General features: G+C 37.4%; 1 protein-coding gene across 1 annotated transcript in view; it reads left to right on the top strand.

Moving 5' to 3' along the window:
• The window catches only part of csmd3b (CUB and Sushi multiple domains 3b), a 417,790-nt gene that overhangs the window by 247,081 nt on the left and 144,282 nt on the right, over positions 1 to 26,427 (top strand). Inside the window, exons 6-9 of the mRNA XM_085395224.1 lie at positions 7,446 to 7,558; positions 21,932 to 22,009; positions 25,984 to 26,071; positions 26,219 to 26,343. Of these exons, the coding sequence (XP_085251350.1) occupies positions 7,446 to 7,558; positions 21,932 to 22,009; positions 25,984 to 26,071; positions 26,219 to 26,343 (404 nt within the window). The remainder of the gene's footprint in view (positions 1 to 7,445; positions 7,559 to 21,931; positions 22,010 to 25,983; positions 26,072 to 26,218; positions 26,344 to 26,427) is intronic.

The following is a 26,427-nucleotide window of genomic DNA, read 5'->3' on the forward strand; positions in this document are numbered from 1 at the left end:
TTTTTTCTTTTTAAAAATTTGTACCTACAGTGATTAGAGCTCAAACACAAACATGTGTCCTATTTTTTTTAGTATGCCTACTTGGCAAGATAGATCACTTTCAAAATCAAATATAGTTAGTGCCATATTTTTTGGGTTACATAGTTAGTGGATTTTAAATCATACAATCAATATATAATTGACATTTAGAGCTTTAGCTTTATTTCAAGGTTTTTTTAACAAACATTTTGCATTATATTTTTATGAATTACAGCTAGTTTTATGCATACTCCTCAATTTTCAGAGGTTTTCAGAGCGCTTTTATGGCCGGGTGAACCCTGTTGCCTTGGGATCTCACAACAAATGAAGCAGTCTTAATATCTGAAGTTCAAAGTGTTGACATTGTTTTTTTTTTGTTGCTGTATTTAATATAATACCTAACCAAGTTAAAAACACTCTTGAGAAGGTAGGCATGTCATAATCCTTCACCTGCTCCAACAGAAAAAGTCCGGTCTTGTATTTGTGTCAGTGTTGATGGTATACTTGCACATAAACCACAGCATTGGACACTGATGGATAGGAAGTGTCCGAGCAGACATGTAAAAAAACTCTTTGAAAAGTACATGTTTAAAAAAAATTAAATTCAGATATCTTTTTTTTCCATGCCTAAATATGAATAAAAATACTTAAGAAAAAAAATCCTGATTGAGGTTGTCATAATTCATGAAAGGGTTAACTGTGATTTACAACGAGGTGCAAACCACTCATTACGCTCAAGAACATGATTAGAATTTACTGGAAGATGTGTAAAAGTAGCTTGCACACTTAAACACACCAAAAAATGTTTGGACAGATAAAACATAAATTAACTTCTATTAGACTGATGGACAGAAAAACATATAGAGAAGCACCGAAAGAGCTCATGATCTGAAACATAACTGTCAGTCATGACAGAGGAGATTTCATGGTATGGGAATCTATGCTTACCTGTTGACTGCTGATAGAAGTAGCAGGGTGCAGGGTTATACTCTGTAAAGACAGCAGTTAACAGTGCAAATTGATAAGGACCCCAACAACAGTATACTGCCAAAGCAACCTACACTCTAAGTTTATCAATGTAAAGAAATGAGATATCAACAAATTATACGCACAATTATATTATGTTTTTGACCAATAATATATAGGACTAATTGTAAAACATGCTGCTACATTTTTGATCTGTTATTGCTTACACAGAAATGTCATACATGAATAAAATACTACTAGCAGGCAGAAGGAGTAATTCTTTTAAGTTACCGATTTTCTTTCACAGACGACTTGATTTTAAAAGAGAAATAAGGGACTATCTCACACTAACTCTTTGAGTTTAACATCCAGTGTTTGGAAACATTTGTCACAGTAATCTGCGTTCTGACCTTTATACAATAGTGAGTGTGCGGGTTTAGACTTCTTTAACTGTGTTTCTATATGTCTGTTTCATAAATGAAAAGATTTGGTGATGCCTTTTGATCTTTATGCAACTTAAAATGTTATCACACAACTACTCTTATGCTTTTGAAAATGGCAGTAGACCTTTGTAACAAGCCTGTATTTATCCTGTGGATTTTACTCCCACATCACTGTCAAATCACTGACTGGGATACCCTGTCAGACCGCGATATTTAAAGAAGGTGGTCTGTAATAACTCAGGGCTGCTCTGAAGTACTTTTATAGCAGATATCTTGGGAGAACACTTAATAGTCACAGACATAATCCATCTCGATAGATGAATGGTTTAATAATGCATTACAAATTGTCCACATGGGGAAGATCAGATCAGCTAGCTTCTCAGCTGACGTGTTTCATATATTTATTTATTCATGTGTTAGGCTTTTGCTACAAGCTATGTCTTAACCTTTAATTATGCATGTAAGTAGTTGGTGAGCACACATGGTCGTTTTTCATTTTTCACATACAGTCATGCTTGGGACCTATGGAGCAGCAGTAATGCATCTCAAAAGCACTGGTAGGAGGAGGTGCTTCCTGCTGTTGTGGGGATACAATGACCTTTTTAAGATCCCATTCACTGCTGCAGAAAGAGTTTTTCTAATTATGGCTTAATCTCAGCTTGGAGTTGTTAAGTGACTCTTGAGCATTTGATTAAATGGTTTAATGTCACACACATGGGCTTGCTCTAATTCAATTCCTGTTTTAATATGAAACAATGAGAATACACACACTGTGCTATGATGTCATGGGAACAAGAGACCGAAAAGCTGTAAACAGCTGTAAACATGAAGAGGACACATAGAGGAGTGTGAAGAGTTCTTATGGTCAAATAAGATAAGATAAGATAAGATAAAACTTTATTGATCCCACAACGGGGAAATTTTGCGTTACATCAGCTCAGGTACCGATATCAGAAGGAAATACAAAAATACAAATAAGTACAATCAATGAAAAAAAAATAAGATAATACACTATATTCAATGGTAGTATATACGCAGTATGTGATTATGGATATGGTTGGAAATATGGAAGACATAAACTATATAGCTTGACATAACTATTGTACCACTACTATTCCTATTTATAGACATGTACACACACACATGTACACACTAAATATACATATGTATACATATACATACATATATACCTGCACATGTCCATACACATGGAAGGTCTATTATGCATGAAGTGGTGACCGTGGATGTTCACAGTGTCCAGTGACCATATAACTATATTTATTTAATAAATAATAACTAAGAATACATACAAGTATTATTTATTAATAATAAAAAGTAACCTATATGCTGTAATGCTTTCAATAATATTAACGCTCCAACCACTATTAGGGTACAAGGTTTAAAGAAGAATTACTGATTAACAAAAAGTCCTAATTTATGCTACACCACATATCCTCCTCTGGTTTTATGGATAAAAGCTAAAAAAGTCTCATAGTGCATAATTCCACTACAAGATACCACGTCAGGCACCAAAAGTAATGTTTTGTCTGTAAAATTTTACCCAAGCAACACGTCCTTCCCAAAGCCTAACTAAGATAACCTACACAATTCAGATTAAAAGACAAAACTCTCCTGAGGATCAGGGATATTAGTTGCCACCAATCTTACCACTGCTTAACCTATACTTTATATCTATTTCTAGAAACCTTAATATATGCATGAGCTATGCCAGCACAACTATTTAATGAGGTGGTAACAACCTACTAAGGGCATGTCTGTATGTCTTGTCAGAGATGCTGAAAAGATATCACGAGTAAGCATTAGTTGCAGTGGCGGCTCTTAGAGAAGTCACAAATCTTTGCAGCTGACTAGGATGCATGAACAGTTGCAGAAAAGAATCAAAAGCATGAGATATGCAATTCAGCAAGTGTAAAACAGATGCATCCAAGCAAAGTCCTCACATGCATAGTTTAAATAACGTGCAGTAGTAGCAGGAGTTACTTTTCCCTGAAGTGAAGTCCATTTAGCTGCGGACATATTAAACATTACTGTCTAAATGTGCTACTAAATGTAAAGTGAGGTTGCATTCAAAAGAACAAAAAAAATCCATCTACCCACACGATTACACAGGGCCTGGAGACTATCCCACCCCTCAGAGGTTACAGTCTGAACAGGCTGCTTTTAACTTGGTCCAAGTGGGTTTAACCTTTAGCTGCTCTTCTAGTCATCTAAGGCCAGACTAAATCAGGGATGTGTGGATCAGAGCTATGTAAGGGTCACACCACATGTTGATGATGAAATCTAAAGACGAGTCGTGGGTTTTGTCATGGTTTTGACTTTTCGGTGAAACGTTTGTGTAGGGCTTGATTATCTGGAGGACTGGGACCACTGTTAACATCCTCCTCAGCTCTGTTACTGTATCGTTGTGCCAGCATGCATGAAAAGCTGGTACTTCACACGTGGCTTTGTAGACCACCTTTTTGTGTGTATGTGACTAATAGCCAACATCATGGAATCCTACTGATCTAGGGCACAAGGTGACCCTCTCTTTGTTAACACACACACACACACACACACACACACACACACGCAGAGATACACCTTCTACCTTCTAAAGCACCTGCTCAGCACTCTTGTGTTCCACTTTTTACCACTGTTATTAGAGTGTATTGGCACTGGATAATAGTGCATACAATATAATGCTCCTATTCATGCCTTTGTGCGTGTGTGTGTTGACATTAATGGAGTGCGTCGGTTTCCAGAAGGGGACAAGTGAACATGAGAGAGGACGGTCCACTTCTCTTTCAAGACCATTCGTGTGTGTGTGTGTGTGTGTGTGTGTGTGTGTGTGTGTGTGTGTGTGTGTGTGTGTGTGTGTGTGTGTGTATACCTGTGTCTTAAATCTAACAGCCAAGGTGATAGTACTAAAAATATCTCAAAAAATGAAAATGCAATGAAAGAAAGACAGCACCTGTTGCTTGACACTACAAGATGAAAGCGCCATAAATCAAAGAACTGGTGCATCGAAGGTGGTTAATTGCCAGCAGAGATTTTATTTGAGGTTTAGATATTTAAAGCCATACAGAATCAAGGGTGTTTTATTCTGAACTGCAAAAGCATTCAGTTCCTCTAATGCAGTAGTGACCTAACACACTTCACTTTGCCAACCACAAGAGCCTTCTTCACCTTCTCAACCAATTAAGTGGTCTTATTCTCACCACTTGATGAAAGTGTTGCAAATTGGGTCCCATCTGGTAGCGCTATGTACCCTGAAAGCCTTGATTCAGCTTGCTTAAATGCAAAAAAGCTAATATTTTTAAAAGTGGTTCATTGAAGTCTGACATTTGACGATCTGAATTTGCATATACTATGAGTCAGTTAGGTAGACTGTATATAAATCTTAGGAGGAAAAAAAGACAAATAATTGCCATCCTTATAGCAATCAATGTGCAGAACCAGTACAATAGCAACTACCAACTTCAGTTTCAGGAAGTGTCATGATGACTGACTTTTTGAATTACATTCTCACCCTTTATTTATATTTTGCTGAAAAAAAAATCGGAAACAGGTGCAATCATTTAATAAAACCTGTACATGCATAGATGGAAACAAAGTGTATTAGGCAAAAACAACATTTGTACCATTCTAACAAGTCTGTACTTGCTATGCTTGCTTCTACACAGCCTGAACTCAACTGTTTACGTTTTCTTACTATTTCTTTAAGCAGTCCTTATGAATAATCCTTCAGGCTTCTTGAAAGATGTTCCAAGCTCTTCTTTGGATGACTTTATTCCATTCTTTGTCACTGCTTCAATAATGTTGAGATTCGAGCTCTGCGGAGGCTGGTCCATAACTGATAGCATTTCCATTGTGAGTTTCTTCTAGCCAGGCATGTTTTTGCTTGACTGACAGCGTGTTTGGGAAGCTGTTGCCAATCAGACACTTTCAAGATATCGCAGGGCGGGATCAAAATCTGATCTATTCATAATTTCATCCATTTTGGCAAGATCGCCAACACCACTGTTTGAAATGCAGCCCCAAACCATGACAGAGCCTTCATCGTCTTTTACAGATGGCTGTAGACACTCACTGTTGCCTCACTTGACTTCATCTGTACATACGGATGACAGTTTAAAACGAAAACTTTAAATTTGGATTCATCACTCCATGAGCCACTTGTGATAACTCTGTGTTTGTACATTTTTATACATTTTATACATATTGAATGAACGAAATGAGAACACATGACGAGTTTTTGAACTGGCTGCTGTTAACGTAGTGCACAAAAATATCATATAAATTGTATATTGCTTTTTTTTTAAGCTTGAATGATGAATAATTTATAGGCCAGTGTTAAGATGGCTTAACAAGCAACATGAAATATTCTTCTGAAAATGGTCAGCTACAGGAAGGAACTGAAAATGAGTGAAAAAGCAGCCAATGTCCAAAGAAAGAAAAGACCTTCAGAAAGTCTGGAGAATTATTGCTCAGGACCATTTATGCAAGAAAATACAAGAACGTCTGCATCCTTGGAAGCATAATATAAAAAATTAGGGGTGATTCAAGACTTTCATACATTATATCCACCAGCTACCTCCTGGGAATTAGACAGTGAACAGTTAATTAAGAGCGAGCGAGGTACCCTTAAAATTCTGCAAGAGACTGTGTGTAATTCATTCTGCATCATTACACTCACCATAGGCTTTGTTCTCACTTAATCCAAGACAGCAGCAACACATACACGACCTTTATAAACACTGAATGAATTTTAGAATATTCGTGATCCTGTGGAAGTGCAGTCTAAAGCACAGTTCCTTCGGTTATTAGCTAATTGTTAATTTACTAAAAATGTGAAGGTTTTACAGCCTTCTGAAACTATCATCAGTCTGGTTTTGGATCAGCTTTGGGTGTGCAGCAGTGTTTATTTGGAGATCAGAGCTCCATCCTCTCAGATGAGATTTTCTATTTTGGAGCTGACTGGCCATCCAGTTTCCATTCACTGCAATTGAAGTTGCAGACTGCATGTATTTTCTGTTCCCTTAATATTATACTGGAAACATAATATTTGGAGTGAAATGCCTCATATTATCGCATTCAACCACTCACAATATAACCACATCTTAAAAGCTTTATTCTTAAGATCTTAACGGTCTTTCTTTAACAAAATGAGAAGTTGTAAAGCTTTGATGTAGAGTGCCAATTCCAATAATGTGTCATCCGCCCAAGTTTATTGTGTTTAAACTCATTGAATAGCAACATAACGCTACATTTCCACTAATTGCCATAATCAGTATCAGATAAATGCAGCAAATATATGCATGCATTTACAGAAAAAGAAAAGAAAAGAAAGCCGGTGGAAGCAGTAATCTATTCGTGTTATTGGACTAAACAGAAATCACAGTGATCTCTGTGTCTCAGGTATGCTCTGTTTCCAGGTTTTTCCAGGGGACTGTAGACAATTACAGGTTCTTTCAGATGAGCGAGTATAAAGCTCACTAAGTCCAGCATCAAGCTGATCTGATCTTCTGCATAAGCTGTGTTTGGTGTTCGTGCCGGGAGAATGGGGAGGAGAAGGGCTGTGTTTTCAAATCCGCTCCAACAGTGGACTAGACTTGGCAAATATTAGGTTTCGTACCCTACAGCTGTGGCCAGACATTTGTCCTTTTCTTAAAGCCAAGCACTGGTATTACAGTTATACTGCAGCAAAATATGGGGGCACAAAGCTAAACCAGGTGAAGCATGGTGTTTAACCTATAGCAGGCGTGGCTCAGGTGATAAAGTGGGTTTTCCACTGACCGCAGGCTTAGAGGTTTGATCCTAGTCAACTCCTGTGTAGAGTGCATGCACTGCTAAGCACGTGTCTGCACTTCTTCCCTAAAAAAATGACCATTTAAATTTCAGTCATACAATCATTCTGTGTATTATAGGATTAGGTGAAGGCTAAGGTATTATAAATGTGTCTTTGTATGGATCCATGTTTTATTTCATTAAGCATTTTCATTCTGTCTTCCTTTTTAGGTTGTCGGGCACTAACGTCCCTTCTCCTATCGTCAGCAACAAAAACTGGCTTCGGCTGCATTTCGTGACTGATGGCAACCACCGTTACCGTGGATTCAGCGCACATTATCAAGGTAAGACGGGTGAAATCTGATTATCTTCACGGAGATGATTATTTAAATGCACGCTTGCACGCACACACGCACGCACATGGAGATACAGTATATGCACAGCGTGTTCATTTCTGAAAAATGAAATAGGATGTACAGTGTGTGCATATCTCTGCCTTTAATAACAGCTATTTTCAAGGTTCTGATTTGGCCTCTTTTGCCTTTTTTTTTTTTTTGGCATTTTTGTGTTTGTGTTTCTCTCTGACAGTTGGTCCCCATCATCCCTCCCTCAGATTCCCTCTAATTATGTTTGTTGACTCCAAACGTCTCGCCTTTTCTCTGTTACATTTTCTCTCACTGTCTCAATCTTACTGCCTTTCTCTCACTCTTCCCTGTATCACTTGCTCTTTTCTGTTTTTTCCCCTCTTGGGTAACTATTCAAGATAAGTGCACAGCTAGATTTCTTTGACACAAAAACCCTAACTGGTGGAAAGCACTTGGAAATTCATTTGGCATAGTCCATGTCCCCCAACAGTGATAATGAGAGTCGAATGTGTGGAACAACTGCACACATAGGTTGGAGGAGATAGTGTTTTTTCTTTTCTTTTTCTAAATGTAAAATTGCTTTCCTTACTTTCCAGCCTTCTGTTGTAGTCTTGGATTGCCTCTACTACTTTTACAAAAAAAAAAAAAAAGGTGTTTTGTGCATTCAAATTGCTAGTCCGTTTTCAAAAGAGTCCATTCGACATCAAAAGATACACAGACTTTGGTATTTTATCTTTTTTTTTTGTGCACATGTGGTACAATTACAAAACAGTACTTGTTTTAGTTTGGTTTCAATTTAATAATAATGCATTTCAACCATAATGTTGAGAAACGTAATTATATTTTGTGATATTTACATATTTTGTTGTATTTACATGTTTTATGTGCAAAGTTTAACTACTTTAAGCTAATCGCACGGTGGCATTATAGTTTGTCCGTGCGTCATTGCCCTGATCTGAGTGGGCAGCCAGCACACGCATAAATATTGGTCATGCTTGACACCGGATTATTACTGACACACTGCCTACTCGCGTCTTTCCTCAGCACAAGTTGAGAACAAGCCCCCAAAATACCAAGCACACTCAGGCAAGAAAAGAGAAGGTGTGCGCCTAACCAAAATGCCAGCTCTCAGGAGTAGCGCTTGCTCCGTATACTAACTGGATCGTGTTTGTAGAGTTTGTTTGTAGAGGAGAAACTGTGTTTATGATCATGCCGCGAGAAGTAACAAAAAATAAAATCAGCATGTGTCTGAATTGACACACTCGTACGCACTCAATGACACAATGCGAATGTGTCTGCCTCGCTCCCCTCCCACCATTTTTGTCACCATTTTTCCACAGTCAACTGTGTTTTTTTCAGACACAGTGATAAACACAGCAGTTTCTCCGAATAGCAGCCCGGTGACCTTCTGAATGATTTTGAACGAGTATTTGTCTGTCTTTGGATAATGTAGAGTTTGTTCTGCTCTCCCTGTGCACGCTTCCTGGCATGACGTTTAGCAAAGTGTTTGGAGAGTGGCATAAGCCAGCCCATAGCACTCTTGGTTAAAAGGTTGTAATGTTACATTAATCAAATCAGCTCAAAGCATGATTAATATAAAATAGATGCATGTCTGTGCATACAGGTGGCTGCTGAATGGATTTTACTGTGTTTTCTTCAAAATTAATATAGGATCGTAATTCATTTTAGCTTTTAATGCCAAGGGAGTGAATAATTTACTACTTTACTTTTGGACATTAAATCTAAGAAAACAAATGTTTTTAAATTTCTGACAACCGCATGAATTTTGTAGTGCAGTGATTCCCAAAGTGTGGGATGGGGCCCCCTGGTGGGCTGTAACAATACTGCAGCTGTGTCGCAGTAATTAAGTAAGTAGTTCAGTTTGAAATTACTCACATCTATTTTAAGTGACATATTTGTATACATTATTTATTTATATAAAAAATGTAGTAACATTTATAATAGGTGGTTATTTTGTTACTACACATTACTATTGCTCATTATGAAGTTATTATTACATTATTACAGTTTTAATGCAATTTTCAAAGAAAATCCATCACGTTCTCTTATGTTTTGATTAGAGTGAAGATTTAATTTAGGATTGAGTGGGCCTCATGGGAGTTTCTGGTTTTTAAGGGGACTGCAGCACCTTTGACTTGAACGGAATGGCTGATGTAGTGTATTGGTCACTTGCAAGATTTGCAAGACCCAACTAACAGCTGGCCAACTAAACCGAGTAAAGTGAAACTGAATTATCAATTAATCCGCAATCTGTGGGTATGATGAGCTCATTAAGTTGCATATGACCCCAGATGATACTTTACTGCAAATGTGGCTTGTATTTGAGTTTTAAAATGGTTAATACTGTGGGACAGAGGTGGGGGCATGTTTGTGATTTTGTACAAACTGTGGGTCATCGTGGTTATCCCCCGACCCCCCGCCCCTCCTCTCAGTCAACAATTCAAACATGGTTAAATGCCAAAAAGAGAAAAGACGATGGTATATTTAAACAGACATTAAGATTTAACTAAAAATTCTTAAATTATAAAAGTATTGTATAACAAGGTATTAAATAGAGTAAGTACAAGTAATTATCACCCCTTTCTCTGTAAAACATCTCTTTTGCCACGTTTCTTCCTGAATCTTCTCTTCTCTTTCCGTTCTTATCCATCGGTTTTCTTTCCATATTACTTGACTGACTGATTGACAACCTGACCACTCCACTTGAGATTTACCTATAATTGGTTTAATTGATCCTAATTAGTTGAAAAGGTTAATCAACATGTTAATGAGGGGTGTCAGTGTGATAAACGAGTTGATTAATTAGTGGACTTTTTAACAAGATTATGATTGATTGGCTACTCTCTGTCAGCTGCCAGTCATACCCATTACTTTGTTGCTTCTAACATATTAGCAGAAGGACGGGTTGGGTGGCTGAAACTGTTAAGTCACCTAAAGTCACGCAATGTTCCTAAAGCACTGGCAGATTTACTTCACAGGCTGTCCACATGAGGTTTTTCTTTCTTTGAAATAGAGAATATTATTTCTCCATGTAGAAAGAAATGATAAAGCATTGATCACATTATTGACTTTGTATGTTAATTTATTTTGCTGGCCTATATTCACTAGATAATGAAGATAGGCCAATATTGAGAATGCAACATTGCCAAAGGCAACAATTGGCAATGCTACAATAGTGATGACCTCCAGTTGGATTACAGTCTTGTGGAAGTACTTGCAAAAATATTTATGTATATTACTGCAATAATTGATTGTAGATTATTTGATTCAGCAATTTTGTTTTGTTTCTTGTATAGTGTAGTGTTTTTTTCCTGTTTTTTCCTGCATTTATTTTTCTCTGCTGTTGTTAAATTTACTCCTGGGGTGGTTACCAACTCATATTTTTATGCTATTATATTTTTCGTCTTTTTACTTAACTCTGCAGAGCGTTCCAAATGAGATGTTTTTCAGGTCTACAAAAATCAGCTTTTCTCCTGGAGAATACATTATGAGATCCTTGGGCACGGTTAGTTTAGTGTAGTGGCAAACACAGGATGAAAGCAGTTCAACATTACACTAAACGACTTAATCAACAAATATGCTTTTGCAGGGTTTTGTTTAGTTTACAAGACGCTGCTATGAGACCTCAGAGGTCCTCATTTGGCTCTGGGTGCCGCCAGCCAGTTGGACAGAATGTTTGTGTGTCTGTAAGGTCAGAAACTCTGCTCACAGAAGAATTCTCCTTCTGCTGCGGCCAAATTATGAGGTTCTGAATTAATAATAATCTCCTAATGATTTATATCCAACTTTGCAGAAAAGGGGCAGAAGGGTTAGAGAGGCACCAACAACAACAGACATTACAAAGGAAGAAAAGAGGAAGTCAGAGAGTGAGGATGGTAAAACAGTAAGGAAATCCAGAGGTGTTATTAAAACAAATTGGCAGGTAGAAGAGAAACAGAGTGATGGGGAATTGGAGGTTTAAGGGGAAAAGTCTGGAATTACAGTGGGGCTAAATATCAAATATGTATAAATATTAAAATTAAGAATATTTTATATCATAATGCCATAACTGGCTATTGTAGACCACTTCAGAGGGAGGAAGTACGTGTGAGTGCATGTGTGCTTGATTGTGTGTGTGTGTGTGTGTGTGTGTGTGTGTGTGTGTGTGTGTGTGTGTGTGTGTGTGTGTGTGTGTGTGGATCGCTTTGTTCATGCTTCTTGGACAATGGAAAAGCCCATTCATAAATTAGTGTATTTAGATACGCAAAGCCTGCAGCTCCAGTGCATGGCTTAACCAAATGCACCAAGTTAATTACCCATTTAAATGCTTAATTGATGCTTCAGAATGATTCACAGTGGCAAGGTTTTGAAACATGCCATAGGCTTTATGTTGATAGACCTAAATTAAAGGAATGAACCATTTCAATTCACATATCTCACAGTAGAGAGTCTTCGTGTTAAAGGGAAAAATCACTTCTATTAAAATAATTTGCATTTTTTTAATAGGTTCTTACTTTAATATATATTTTTTATAGGTTCTTACTTTAATTTTTTTTTTCATTCCATTTAGTATTTACACATTTGCAGTTGTCCTTGTGATGTAGCTCAAAGCAGGAAATATTTGGAAATACTAAATAAAGTACTTTAATATTTGATATATATCAACCTTCTACCTGTGAGTTCAGCTCACCTGTTCTCGCTTGCAATCTAAAGACGATGTAATGTCCAACCAAATTTAGTCTAAATTTCTGCTCAGTCATACAGTTATATTCTGTACTATCAGGAAGAGTTCATAGCTGCGAGTGCCTGAGTGAAAACAGCTTATGTCATGGTTTATCTGTGTGCTCCTTACTGTCTCCTTCACAGCTAAATACAAGTATATTAAGTATCCATTAGCATGTTTAATTGAACTTTGGTAATTATTCAGCTATGACAGCGTCCCTGGGTAAATGTGAATGCTATTTACCTCAGGACCAAACTGCCTTTAGAGATTTAGTTCCCCTAATAAAGAAAACTAATTTGCAATTTTGGCATTCGTTTTAAACATGCTGGACAATCCAAATGTAGGACTTTTGTACTGTAAAAGACGACATAAAATGTAATAGTTTTTTGCCCATGAGGGGAAGTGCATCCAATGTCATGTCACATGTCATCTTGGGACTCAAGCAAATATTTTACATTTTAGTAATCAAAACGTATTTGTGTTTAATTAACCCTCAAGACAGTGGGTAATATGTGAGGTGAAACCATAATAGATGGTGATAAAATGGGAGGAGATTTGCTCAATTCTGCAATTACAGTTTCAAACCTTAAGACAGTTACAGTGAACAAAGTAATCAAGGTGGAGTTTTTTTAAGCAGATTTTAAGTAGAGTTATTATTAACTTCTTGCAGTGTCTCATTTATTCCCCATATACAGCATATTTAATTAATTAAAAAGCAAAAAACAACAATACCTAGAAACTGGCAAAGACAAACATTCACATCCCTGGACATCCCTTCATTGCAGGGGTCTCATAGCCTACTCCCAGACCTTCTTGCTTAACCAGATTGCTGATGCAGTCCCAACCACTGCACCACTGTGGCAACTCTACGACAACAAAACGCTCAAATTCACACAAGAAATAATAAATAAGAGAACTCTTTTTCTTCTTCTTTGAAAATAGACTACTGCTGAGAGGAAGAGTAACCAAGTTTGCATTAGTGACTAAGTCGAAGAACTTTTCTGAAACCCAGCTGTTCCACTGTTATGTATTGTGACTATGGTTGAACATGCCATCTTCTAGATGTGACTGAGTGCATTGCAGTATGTTCTTACCCCCTAGAAATACACCCGAGGCTAAAGCTGAAAATAGGAAGTTCAAAGTCATCTTCCCTGTTAAATAAAAAAAGAACATGAGCAGCTCTTCTCCCTCAAAGCTAGAAACGAGTGGATCAGGTTGTCAATTAAACCCTCAGTTGTCAGTGGCCAAAGAGAAACTGCAACAACCAAACAGTGTTACAGGGAATTTAGGCTTTAAATAGATTAACTTTAAGAATTTTCAGGACCACGTGTTTTGAAGAAAAACATTCACAGTATAATAAGGTAAAAAAAAAAAAATGGGGGCATCTTGTGAGCCAGATGCCACATATGGTTTCAGTCAACCTGTGAGTCATATTTCTACTCAGCAATGCAGCCACTAAGGTACAGTCAGTCAGCCACAAACAAATGCATCAAATACAAAAATATGGAGCTTATAATAACTGCTTAGTTAAGACAGTGCTCAAAGAGTTTGTCAAAGACAGCAGCTAGTTCTACCTTTTTACATGTCTATAGACATAAAGTGTTAAGTCTAACAAGTTCAATATTTACATAACAATAACGATGACAATGCTGCCCTTTAATTTCTAACATCTAAGTTTTGTACTTGATTGCAATTTGAAAGAAAAGCTGGGAAAAGTCATGGTGTTAACTTACTGTAAAGCAAATGGTCTTGTCATCTAAAACTTATTACTGCACAATATAATGTAATGAATGAATGACCAGCAGGGACTAGTTTGGACTGTACCACAGTAACAGGGCTTAGTAACATGATGGATCTCCACTCAGCTAACATATTAGTCCACTTCATATTTCCTTGCCACTTGGTGAATTTAAGTTAAAAGGTTCTTCCTCTACCCAAATATGAAAAATTTGAGCCCTGTTTCTTGCAAAGTTGTCTTTTCTAAATGTTGCATTTTCTCAGCAGGCTAAAATAATTAAACTGTAATTACTCAAAACTGTACATCTGCCTAATTTATGCACAAGTTCTCCTTAATTTCTACACATTATAGAAATTAAAAGTATAAGCAAGGGAGTTGACATGGGTGTTGAGGATTTCAGGCCCAAACGGGGCTTAAAATCCAGCTGACAGAGTTATTAACATTGTCTAATAAACCTGTGCAATTAATGTTTTATAATAGCAGTCACTCATTGCACACCTCTACATCAACCTTTACGTGTTTCATAATTTTATTATACATTCCTGTATGTAGTCTACCAACTCACCATGGCATAGACAAGCCAAGGTTTTTTGTTTTGTTTTTTTGCTTTTTATTTATTTATTGGTTTTATTTTTATTTTGTTTTCTTTATTTCTTGCTAATATGCAAAATAGGCACCATAATGACTTTGTGCCATTTCAGCCACTGAGAGGCTAAGCTAGGGGACTGCGCAGTTGGCTCACTCCTAGAAAAACAAATGATCCAGCTTCCAGGTACAGCTGCATTTGATCATTTATTTACATGCTTCAGTAATCCATTCAAACGATTGCCTTGGAGTACCGAGCTACTCCAAGGCAATCTATACAAAGCAAGGGAGTTGACATGCAAGAAAAGGAAAGAAATGCAGCAAAAAAGTACAGACTCCTGACTCACCCACTCTTCACAAACAGGTGAATGTATTTTGTCTTCATTCATTCAAAAGCCGTCTGTGTGACAAGTGTGACAGACACATTAAGGAAACGAAGGAAAGTAGGCTACCTATTGTTACTGGCTTTGCAGCCAAAGCAGTTCTGTTTAGTTACTCTATTTTCAGGACATTTACTCTCATTCAACATTTTTATGATTTTATAATTTCATCTTAATAAATTCCAACAGCAGCAAGAACTTATAAAACATATAAGAGTCCTGGGAGCCCTTCAGTTAGCCCATTGAAACAAATTATTATATTATATTTCCACAATATAGAAACTAGCTAGATTCAAGTAGACTAATTGTCATTCACAAAGTTATCCATATCCAGTTAATCATATGTTTAATGTTGTCGGCGGTCAGCCAATCACAAGCCCGTCGGCAAGCCATCGAGTGAATTGAATACTTGCCAGGGTTTCCATTTACTGTACAAATTTCAGTCTGAACAGTGAGAAGTAATGCCTGACTCTTATTAATGAGCATTAACATTTTAGAAAGCGAGGGTGGAAGGATCCTGACAATGCTGCAGTAGCTCCCGTTTTAAAATATCTTAAACATATAAGAAAATGTGTTCACAATATTAGGAAAATGGGTAGGTACACACAAAACAGAGGCGAAGCTAATTATTACTAAAATGGTCTGATTCATGGGGAAGGTGATCTGAGAGTCCATACCATACCATCATTTCTAAATGTGCTGCATACATGAATTTTCATTGTTCCTGCTAATTTTGCTTTGACATGCTCGCACCTGCCCCGATTCTGAATTTGAGTCTCTTTCCCCTCTTTTCATCATTGCACATGGTACTTTCTGTTTTGCCAGAATAAAATTGACTATGAGTCCAAGGGTATCACACTGTTAATTGGTGCATTTTCAAATTTTTGTAATGACAGATTCCAAACAATCATAAAAAGGCTTCCAGACAACCTGGCTTTCCATACACTTCTGCCAAACTATGGCTAGGTGTGTTTATTTTCTTTGTTCCTCGAGATGCTCTATTTAGCAATGAGACGAATGAAAAAGCCTAACCAAGACTAGAGATATTTGTTGGAGGCAAACCACGATGCCACAGTAAAGTCTGTAGAAGGTTAATTTGGTTTAGAAGCTCTAATCAGCTCTAATTCTGAACTTGTGCAGCTTTCAGTAACAGTAAGACCCCTATATTCATGGCAAAACACAAGAGACTACCCCACTTTGTAGTCTGCAGGAAATGTTGTGCCTAAGTTTTGGGGAATTAGCCAGTTTAGCTTGTTTAAGGTATAACGTGAGTAATCCATGAAGATGAATCCTCAAGACATAACGGAGGGAGAGTGTTTGCGTGACTGCTCTCTTTGACCTTCCCTGGCTGTTTGAATTCTAGGTAGCACCTCTAAATCAATAGGCTGATTCTGCATCCAAAATTTTAATGTTTAGAAAGCATTTTTAACTCCTGCATCAGCACAATGAAAATGTCACACAATCTTCCTGTTTCTGCACTTTATTGGGATTTTAAGTCCAACCCCAACCTGTGACAGTTTTTTTTTTGCTACAAAAAATAAAGAAAGGCTATCCATTTTAGCAGGATCCCTCTTGAATTGAAATGTAATTGTAACCCAGTTCAATTCCAATTAAATCTGAGAAAACTCTGCAAAGGTGCATCTACCATAGTTATTTATTTGGTTTCTTGCGATTAGCCTGTAAAGTGAATGAGGAATTTTGAGCTATCCTCCCTCCTCCTGTTTGTACTGTGCTGTAGAGAGATTGTGTCTCTGTACTTGCTTAGAAACAGCACCGTAATTCCAATATACTGTGGCAAGGCATACACTTCATTGCCTTTTTGCTTACTGGAAATGTTTAATTTTGTTGTTGGAGCACAAGATGTGCGCTATTTTACCCGCATTTCCCCTCCATTATTTGCTGTTGTTTTATAACTCTTTATGATCCTGTGTTCAGTCTTTCTATATTAAAGCTGTCCCAATCCAATAGGGAAAGTAAGGCCTCAAGCATAGGTGATGTTTAACAAATATTGAAGTGTTAAATTATTAATTAAGTATTCGGTTGACATTCTTCTCTGCACGGCTCTGTGCTTTAATGTCTAACCTTACACCTTCAACACCTGGCTGAGAATATGTGTGTCACTGTGTGTGTGCTAAGAGTATAAATGTGCGTCTGGTTTCTGCGTGTGCATGTGTGTGTGTGGATTCTCACCATTTCTGTTGTCCTCTGCTCTGTATGCAATTCTTTGGATTTACCAGTGTGCGTTCCTGTTTGTACAAATGTCCAGCTTAAGCTGACAGATCTGTCTGTTGTATGACGATGTCTCGTGGCAGTTTGCGCGTCTGCTTAGATTTAAGCATATGTTTGTGTGCACGCCTGTTTGCCCGTTGTCTATGCACGTGTCAGGTACGAGCAATCTGTTTCCTTCCCCACGGCACAGACCACCAATCACATCCCCCCATCATCTCTCTTCATTACGTATTCATGAGTTTCTGTGTCTGCAGGGCTGTGATTGGCCCTTAATGAACAACTGACGGCATTATCAGTCAGCCAGTGCTATGACAACAAAATAAGTCAATCAGTACAAAAGAAACTCCAGTCAACCCGTGGTGCAGAAACATTAGTCAACTCTAGCAGTGAAACAGTATACCCCTCAGGGAGGTTGACATATTTGATATTGTTGACTGCATGGTACCTTTGATATGACTCTTGCAGTGTCTCAAACCTGCTCGTGATCAAGTGCACACATCTTGAAATTCTAAGTGCTCTGCATAATTACAGCCAAGGAAGAGGAGAGCATTTAGCACATGTAAAGCGTACAATTTGGTTTTTGTGTAAATAAATCCCCAAATCCTTTTTCTTGTCAGCCTTAGCTTAAGAACCATTAGTCAAACTGAGTACAGAGACACTGCTGGCCTCAGGGGGATCATATGAGCTCATAAATCTATGAACTACTCCTTAATCATCTTTTATATTATTGTGGGAGCTTGCATTTTACCAGTGCTGGCTTTCATTATTGAGTTGGTGTTCTGCTGTTCCTGTATCAAAGGGGCTGTTAGCACTGGGGTCATTACTGTAAGGCTAGCTAGGAATGTACTTTGTTGAATTAATGTCAGTTGTTTGCGTAGACTCACTTTGGTGATGTAATAGTATTGCTCATCTGTGGTTACAAAATAGCAATTCTACAGTACTGATAATTATTCACGCCTTCTAATTACGCTCCTTAATTGAGCATATTCAAATTATTATTAACTAGGTGTAGGGAGAAGAATATAATCAGCATTACCAACCAACTCTGCCAAATCAATATTTCGATTATTTCCTTGTGCCCAGCTAATACAGGCAAACACTCAGGCCACCTATTTTACTTACTGTGCAATTGCTATTGTTATTAAACATATGAATTCAAATAAATGTTCTTCACATATATGAAAATTCAGCACTTAAAAATCTTATGAAGTGCATCATTAAATCTAACAATTTCTAATTACAATAGGTACTACTTCAATCTGTCTTGCACCATAAAGTTTATTTGCTGTGCTTTTCACAAGCGCAAAGCTCTGTACAGCAACACAGAATAACAAAGGGTAATATTATAACTTAAAAATATACTTAATAGCAACACAAATGCAAGATACAGAAAAGAAAACAGAAAGTTTTATTAAAAAAAATTATTTTCACTGCTTTTTAAAGGACTCCTCAGAGTCAGCAAAGCGTAGTTGGAGTTGGAGACTATTCCAAAGCCTTGGCGCTAAAGACTGAGAGGCTCGGCCTACCTGGTCTTTTTTATTTATTGGTCATTTGTACATGTCAGCTACATCACCTCCTATTTGACTTTTTATTCAGTGAGTTTTATTTAAAATTCCTCATTCACTCTCACATTAACCATGGGAACGTTTGAGTAGAGAAACAAGCACAGATACATCTATGTTATAAATCCTAGCTTTCAGTCTAGACAACGGTAAATGTTTGCTTTCCCATGCAGGTACATTAAAATACCCGAGATGAGCATCTAGTCCAAAGCTGGTAAATTCAAAGTGCTCGATGCCTATCTGTCTGAATCATTGGCACAGAGACTCTCTCTGCTCCACACTACCAGTTTTAAGAACTACTGTAGGAAAAACAAACAGTGTTGTAGGTAACAGACTGGTAATGTTAAAAAAAAAAAAGGTGACTCATTGATCTGGATTCTGCACAAGGTAGCTGTAGCTTTTCGTATTTATTTTTGTTGTGCTCAAGGAATAAAAAAAAAAGATTTTAACTTGGGTCTGAAAAGCATCAGGCCTACATCACACCCACACAACATGGTTCGGTTGATTTTTTTCCTTCTCTTTTTTGTATATGTAGCTTCAGCATCTAATTTATTGCTGTGAAACTTAAGCTGAGCTCTTGGTTGTGCTTTTGCTTGTTGAATATAGTTTTCCATATATGAAATACTTTACTTCATAAATATGGTTTACATAAATGCATCTGCCCCTTCCATCTGTTGTTTGCAGTAGAGCTGCTGCTTTTAGGCTAGAATATTAACATGGGCGTATTTAACTTTGATACATAGTCACACAGGACAGGTTTTATGATGCATATTAACAGGGCTTGATACACTGAATGAATCTACATAGGCAAAAACAAATTTGACTTTTAACTATTTTTGGCCCAGACTCCCATATTCGGCTGCCAAACCGAAGAGGATGCATTTCAAGCCTGATTGTAAGACTTTGATCTGTTTTGCAACTTCCCCAGTTGTCAAAAGCAGCACGAGTTTGCCAGTTAATGTTCTTAATTTATGACAATCTGGACATTTTCAAACCTCAGTTTTATATGAAGGCAGTAACGCCAACTCTGCACTTTTATTGTTTCTTATCCCTTTTGTGTTTTATACTGTTTATACGACTTTTCTGCATCAAATAAGCCACCCAATGTCAGAAAAAGTCATTAAATCTTTGATGTCATGTCTGTATGCAGTGGAATGGAAAATGTATTCACTTCACTCTCATCATAAAATACAGCTGTTGTTCCAGAATATTTATAAAAAAAAAAATGACTTTGAAATATTAGGAAGATGGGGGGTTTCATGAAAACACTGCTGATTATATTATATAAATAAAAACTATAAAATCTGCTTTTTTATCTAAGTGATAGCTGCTATTATATCAGATATCAAGAACCCCCTCCCTCCCCCCACCCCACCCCCATCTTAAACAGCTATGAATCTGCTGTCAGGAATAATAAATGAAACTCTTTGTGTAGGTGGATTGCTGTGAAGTCAGTGTTTTTGCATTTATGTATGTGCGGTGCACAGATGCAGCCCTAGGCAGCTCTGAGACATCATTTGCTTGGAGAAGTCTCATTAACGAGAGAATTTATGGCACAAAGTGTTCTAAAATTTAAGGGAAAACGGACATTTGTTCGTGATCAGTTTGACATATTGATACATAATTTAAAAGTCTGTCCTCCAGCAACCTCTTGCCAACCAGTTGCCAACTACATACTTTTCTCTAGCAACCAGTGGTTACATGGGGATCCCTGACTGGTCTTAAGGCCTGTGTGTGGCAGATGTTTAAGTTAAACAATTATTTTAAGCCATTTCATCTAGCCCATATTTTTGTCTGCTGGTGTTTAGACTTAGAGTAATAATGTGTTAATGGCATGAATACAGTATTATTTTTACCCAGCTTAGAGAATGTATTGACCATATTATCCATATTTTAAGATTAAGTAAGTGCTTAGCATTGATTGCAAATAAGGATTGATATCTCTGACTCTTGGCGTGGATACAACACTATCATTTGGAGCACTTGAAATTGACCTACTGGTACGGTAACACAATATTACACCCCTGGAGCATTAATCAGTATGGACAACACAGGCATGTATCAATGACGCATGATATGTTCATGTATCTACATAGAGAATAATGTTGGGGTTATTGCTGACATAAAATACACATGATGTGATAGAACTGCTTTTAATATAATAGCAGTGCTATATGTGCGTATGTGTAATCGTTGTATAGTATAGCATTCGGATAATTGTTGAACATTAACTCATTCGCCATTTGTCATCCTTCAGTGGATTAGTCAAGTCTTAATGACAGCAATATCTGTCAGCCGCTCTATCAGACATTCATTAAAGTGATTTGTCACTGTACTTTGTCATTCAGGACAAGATATATTTGTGTTTTCATTATTTATGTTGATAATGTGTTCATTTATTTTAACAAAATTAGATTAGCGTAGTGTTTTGATTTTTTTACTATTTTATAAAATCAATTATTAACCCATTAATTTTGCATCTATACCTTGTAATCATATGTTCTAAACTGTACTAATGCACATGCACAACATCGCCAACCTTGCAATCGAATGATGTCACCAGTGTTAGAAAACAGAGCTCATGCCGACAGGGATCCCTCAGTTTGTTCCTTCTTGTCTGGGAGTTACTCTGATTAAAGGAACCATCTATTTTGTAACGTGCCATTATCGGAATGCTTTGATTACAGAGCTGCATCATTGTCCTTTTGATTAAAGCTGCAATTTTCCTTTACCAGCTTTTGTTCAAAATATGATGGGGCTTCCGGCAAAAACAACCTCACTTCTGATGTATGTGTCTGAGTGACAGAGAGAGAGAGAAAGATTAAGCTTCTTATGAACAAAAAATCCTGAATGGTGCTTTTGTTGAACCCATTTCTCCAACTTTCTTTCCCCTTTCGGCTTCTCGCCTTCTCTTGCCCCCTTAGCTGTGTGTTTCCACCATTTTTTCAAGTTTACTTTGCATTTGTAACTTTCTTTTCTGCTCTGCTCTTCTCTCTCTCAGTTTTGTGAGGGAGAAGAATCTGCCATTTAAAAGAAAGAAAAAAAATCCTTTTTTAGGTCAAATTTTTTTCCCCCCACTTTATCCAATCTGTTCTGATTTTCCTTCTCTTTTCTGTTTTCTGTTCTCCTCTGCAGTGAAGCGATCAGTAGATTTTAAATCGCGGGGCGTTAAATTATTCCCTGGCAAAGACTCCACCAACAAGTTTTCAATATGTGAGTTCACATCTTAATGTCCCTTTGGCTAATGAACTAACTTGCAATGGCTTGGTTAGCTTGGACTGGCTTTTTTATGTTTGTTTTTTAATTTGGTTTTACTTTTGTAAAGTTTGTCTCTTAATAAGGGCTATTATGTTCAACACATTTGTGCTTCTTATTATTCGTAATACAAAATTAATGGTGTTTCTTATTTATTAAATTACATTTGATTGCAACAATTTACAAAAGCATAATGCTGAAATTGACCCCTGATGTGAAAATGAGATCTTTTTAAACTCACAAATGTGTTGGAAAGCCTTTACGAGAGCCATGCTTTTGTGACTGCTGCGTGTTTTTGTTGTTTGATATTTTGTATATGCATTTTGGTCATGCTGTCCCACTTCTTCATTGCTTGCTTTGATATAGTTAATCATTGCTTGTTCTGATAAGTTTAATCATGGTTTGTTTTGGTCTTGCTTTAGGCTCAAGGAATGTGAATCAGCTGTAGTTAATATTGTTTACCGCCCACTCCTGCCTTCTCTTCTTCTTCTCTTCTCTTCTCTTCTTCTTCTCTGCTCTTCTCTTCTCTTCTCTTCTCTGCTCTTCTCTTCTCTTCTTCTTCTCTTCTTCTTCTCTTCTCTTCTCTTCTCTTCTCTTCTCTTCTCTTCTCTTCTCTTCTCTCACAGCCTGCAAACCTTTATAAATGAATCATTGAGGTCTCAAGCCCATTGTTGGGTTTATAAAAAATCTCCCAAGACAATTTCATGTATTTCTGCACTTTGTAAAATATATTATGTCATGATGTGTGATGATTTGGTAGAAAGGTAAACTGCCATTACATATTGCAGTCTATATCTAGAACCTTTCTAAAATAACATGGATGCACTCATAATAAGTATAAGAGCTTCCCTGTTAATGTAGTGCACTTGTTTGGTGGGCAACCACAGTTCCTTCTGACTTGAAATACCCACATATAAGAATAAGTCACCTTGGAAACTAACACAATAGGCATCCCGAAGGGAACTATGGTTCCTTTGTCATTTCATCCACTGTAATACCGATTTGGCTACATGATTACATTTTTCTCTACAATTATAACTTTCAACATTCTATGAATATGCACAAAAAGCAGAGCTATTACCAGCAAATAGAGCTCACTTTTCAACATTTAACTTAATACATGGACCTACATAAGAAATAAATCTAACTTTCTTTCACACTTCTTTACTATAGCGTCTCTATTCGGTCATTTCACATCACACACGTACGCACAGACATTATGCAACTCTTTGAAGGTTAGTTATCTGTGTGCTATAATGGTGTTGATGGTTATATACTTTTATGTTTGCCACCTAGTCTAAACACCCCGCATGGACTCACAAATATGCAGATGAAGGTTCAAAGTCATGCATTTTTTTGTACACTATAAGGACATGAGAAGATAAGTGCATATAAGTGTTAATACGAGAGCGAGAGACTAATACCGTACGTGCAAAAACACCAAGATGATGGCCTTGCTTCTTGTTAATTAGTTTGCATGAGTGATAATTATGAATTTTTAAAGATCACAGATTTTTTTTTGCTCGTTTTCCTTATTTGCTTGCGTTTATGTGATTGTATGTTTGTGTGTAATTGCCTTAAATACTGTATGAGCTGATGGGGAGGCGATGTTCTGAGCTAGGCGCAGCGTGGTGGCTCGGCACATCGCGGATCCATCAGTTTCCTTGACAGGTTGGAGAGCCATGGTCGAGGTTTGATTCTACACATATGAATGTGTACTGTATGTTAATTAGTCTGGCTCTGACTGGTTCAGATGCTAATTTGTTCATCTCTAACTGGTTTAACTCGTCAGTGAAGCATAAAGCCTGTCTGTGTGTCAGTCTGTGCCCATGTACACATGCGTGTGCGCTTAGATGTGGTTCTGTATATGTGCATGTATGTATATGTTTGTGGGTTCACTTTTGTGGGCTTTGTGTGTTTGTCTGTGTGTACACAGAACTGATACTGTAACCAGTCCCTCTGTTGTACTGTTAATAGTCCAGATGGTCAAATTAGCCGCTCCAACAAAGCAACAAAGTATCTACTCTAACAAATCCACACACACAGAGCTGCACACCAACCACCTGCTGGGTTTGTTGATACAGACTACACATGTACATACATGTTAGCCAGATAGCCCAGACAGCCTGGGTGGGAAGGTGTTTATGTGAAAACAGAAATGGGCAGTATTATCACTTGGCCAGTGTTTGTCACACCTAATTGGGTTGTCTGGCTTTTGCGGGGGGGTTAAGATAAGAGAAAAGTTTGTTTTGTTTTTTTATCAGATTTCACCAGCAATTGTCTTACAACAAGAGTCAGTGCAGAACACTAAAAAATAACCAGAAAGTATCTTAAACAACGTGGCAAGGGAGTTTTAATTTCAAAACAGTGAGACTAGTTGACTTCGTAAGCGTTCTTGAGTATAAAAAACTTGTTTAAATTTCTTGCAAATTCAGGACGTTTTCTTTTTTTTAACCCGTGTTCATTGCAAAGAGCCTTTCTTTAGATGAGGGGGACGCTGACTAATTAGAGCAGCAAAACCTATACACATAAATAAAATACAAAACCAAAACATGCAAAGTTAAAAAAAGATAATCATTTTGATATTATATTCATCATCCAAATAACACAAATAGAATTATGTTCTTCCACTCGTAATTTAATCATCCTAATGAAATTAGTAATCAAGAGAACAGTGCCGCACTGTTGTCTACTCTATGCTTTAAAAATAAACTGATTATTATACCACACTAAACTATTATTCCCTCTAAATTGAATATCACTCCTTGCATTTGAATATCAAAATAGACCACGGGCTGTTTTATTTGCTCTATAGCCGAAATAAATAAGCACACCAGGCTGATTTCTGCCTCTAGTAATATTCTGCTGACACTAGACATTAGGAAAGGATGACAGACTGGGAAGAAGCAGAAGAAAAAAACTCAAAAATCCTCAGAGGGGCCTAATTCTGTATTCACTGGTCTGAATGAAAAACTGTGAGAAAATCGAGGGTAATTTAAATAAGTTTACCCTCACCCTGATCTCATTAAGGAAATATCCTCTCACGTGGGTCGAAATAGAACATCAATGGAATGCAGCTCATTAAGATACCGTATTACTACTAATACTTTTTGCTTTGCTGCGATGTACCAGAAACAGCTCTGTGGCACGTGGTGCGTCCCTTATTTTGGGACAGAAAAAGCAGCAGTGTTTCATTTTAAAAAAGTAAAACTGTTGCTGCACAAAGAAGAAGGTCTAAACGGTCTGCTATGAGGTTATTTTATTCATAGATGGGGGCAAAGGGGACAGACCGAAAGACAAAAGGAAAATGATTAAAAAAACAGAAGAAAAACAGTACAACAGCAGTCTTATAATTAAAGAGAGATACTGAGTAAAGATTCATCCTGTCAGATCCACGTTTGTCCTGATGTTGCAGTCTGAAAGTGTTTGTGCAGTCCTGTCTGTTGTCTCTGTTCTACCTCTGTGATGTTTGGAGGGTTACTGTCAAGATTAGCTCGTCTGTGAGAGAATTAAGATCGTGTCTGGAGTGCTGTGTCATCCTTTACAGCCCACCCCACCATCTAGCCTGTCTGTTAGGCTATCTCCTGGTCGAACTTTTTTTTTCTTTCACTGCTGATTGTAAAGCGAATGAGTGATAAAGCAGGCAGATTTCCTAAGCTAAAACTAAAGGCACCCTCACATCTGTCATTCAGAGGAATGACAGATGCGAGGGCGCATTGAAGCAGTACCATGTTGATTTGATGGTAAATTTCGAATTACAGTGTATTTATGTGAGCATAAAAATGAGTTTCATAATGTATAGCAGTCAGAAAACTAAACCTTTACTTCAGAGAAAGATTGCTCGTGGAATCCAGTGAACCAAATACTTCTTCTGTCTGTCTTCATCTAAACCGTGTTTCCTCGGCTCTCCACCTGTCTGTCTCTCTGTGTAGTAAATGAAGGCGGTGTGAGACAGGCTTCTAACTCCTGCCCAGACCCAGGAGAGCCAGAGAATGGAAAACGCCATGGCAATGACTTCAGGTACAATTGAAAAACACTGGCGTAGTTGCTTTTTAACAGAAATGCACAAATGCACATCTGTACAGAATCTTTGCAGCATAAACATTTTATACCTGTGTTTCTTTTTTTTCTTACACTATGTTATTATTTTTTTTCCATTTTGCATAGCTTTGGGAGTGTGGTGCACTTTAGCTGCGGAGAAGACTATGTTCTACAGGGCAGCAAAAGTATCAGCTGCCAGAGAGTAGCAGAAGTGTTTGCAGCATGGAGTGACCACAGACCTGTCTGCAAAGGTAAGAAATGCCTTCCTTGTGTACCCACACCAGCATATACATCACAGGCACACATACAGAAATCTGCTGTAATCACAAATATGA

This window comes from Rhamphochromis longiceps, linkage group LG22, assembly GCF_057381845.1.
Source record: "Rhamphochromis longiceps isolate RC_006_pf linkage group LG22, R_longiceps_female_GT1.1, whole genome shotgun sequence".
NCBI classification, from domain to species: Eukaryota; Metazoa; Chordata; class Actinopteri; order Cichliformes; family Cichlidae; genus Rhamphochromis; species Rhamphochromis longiceps.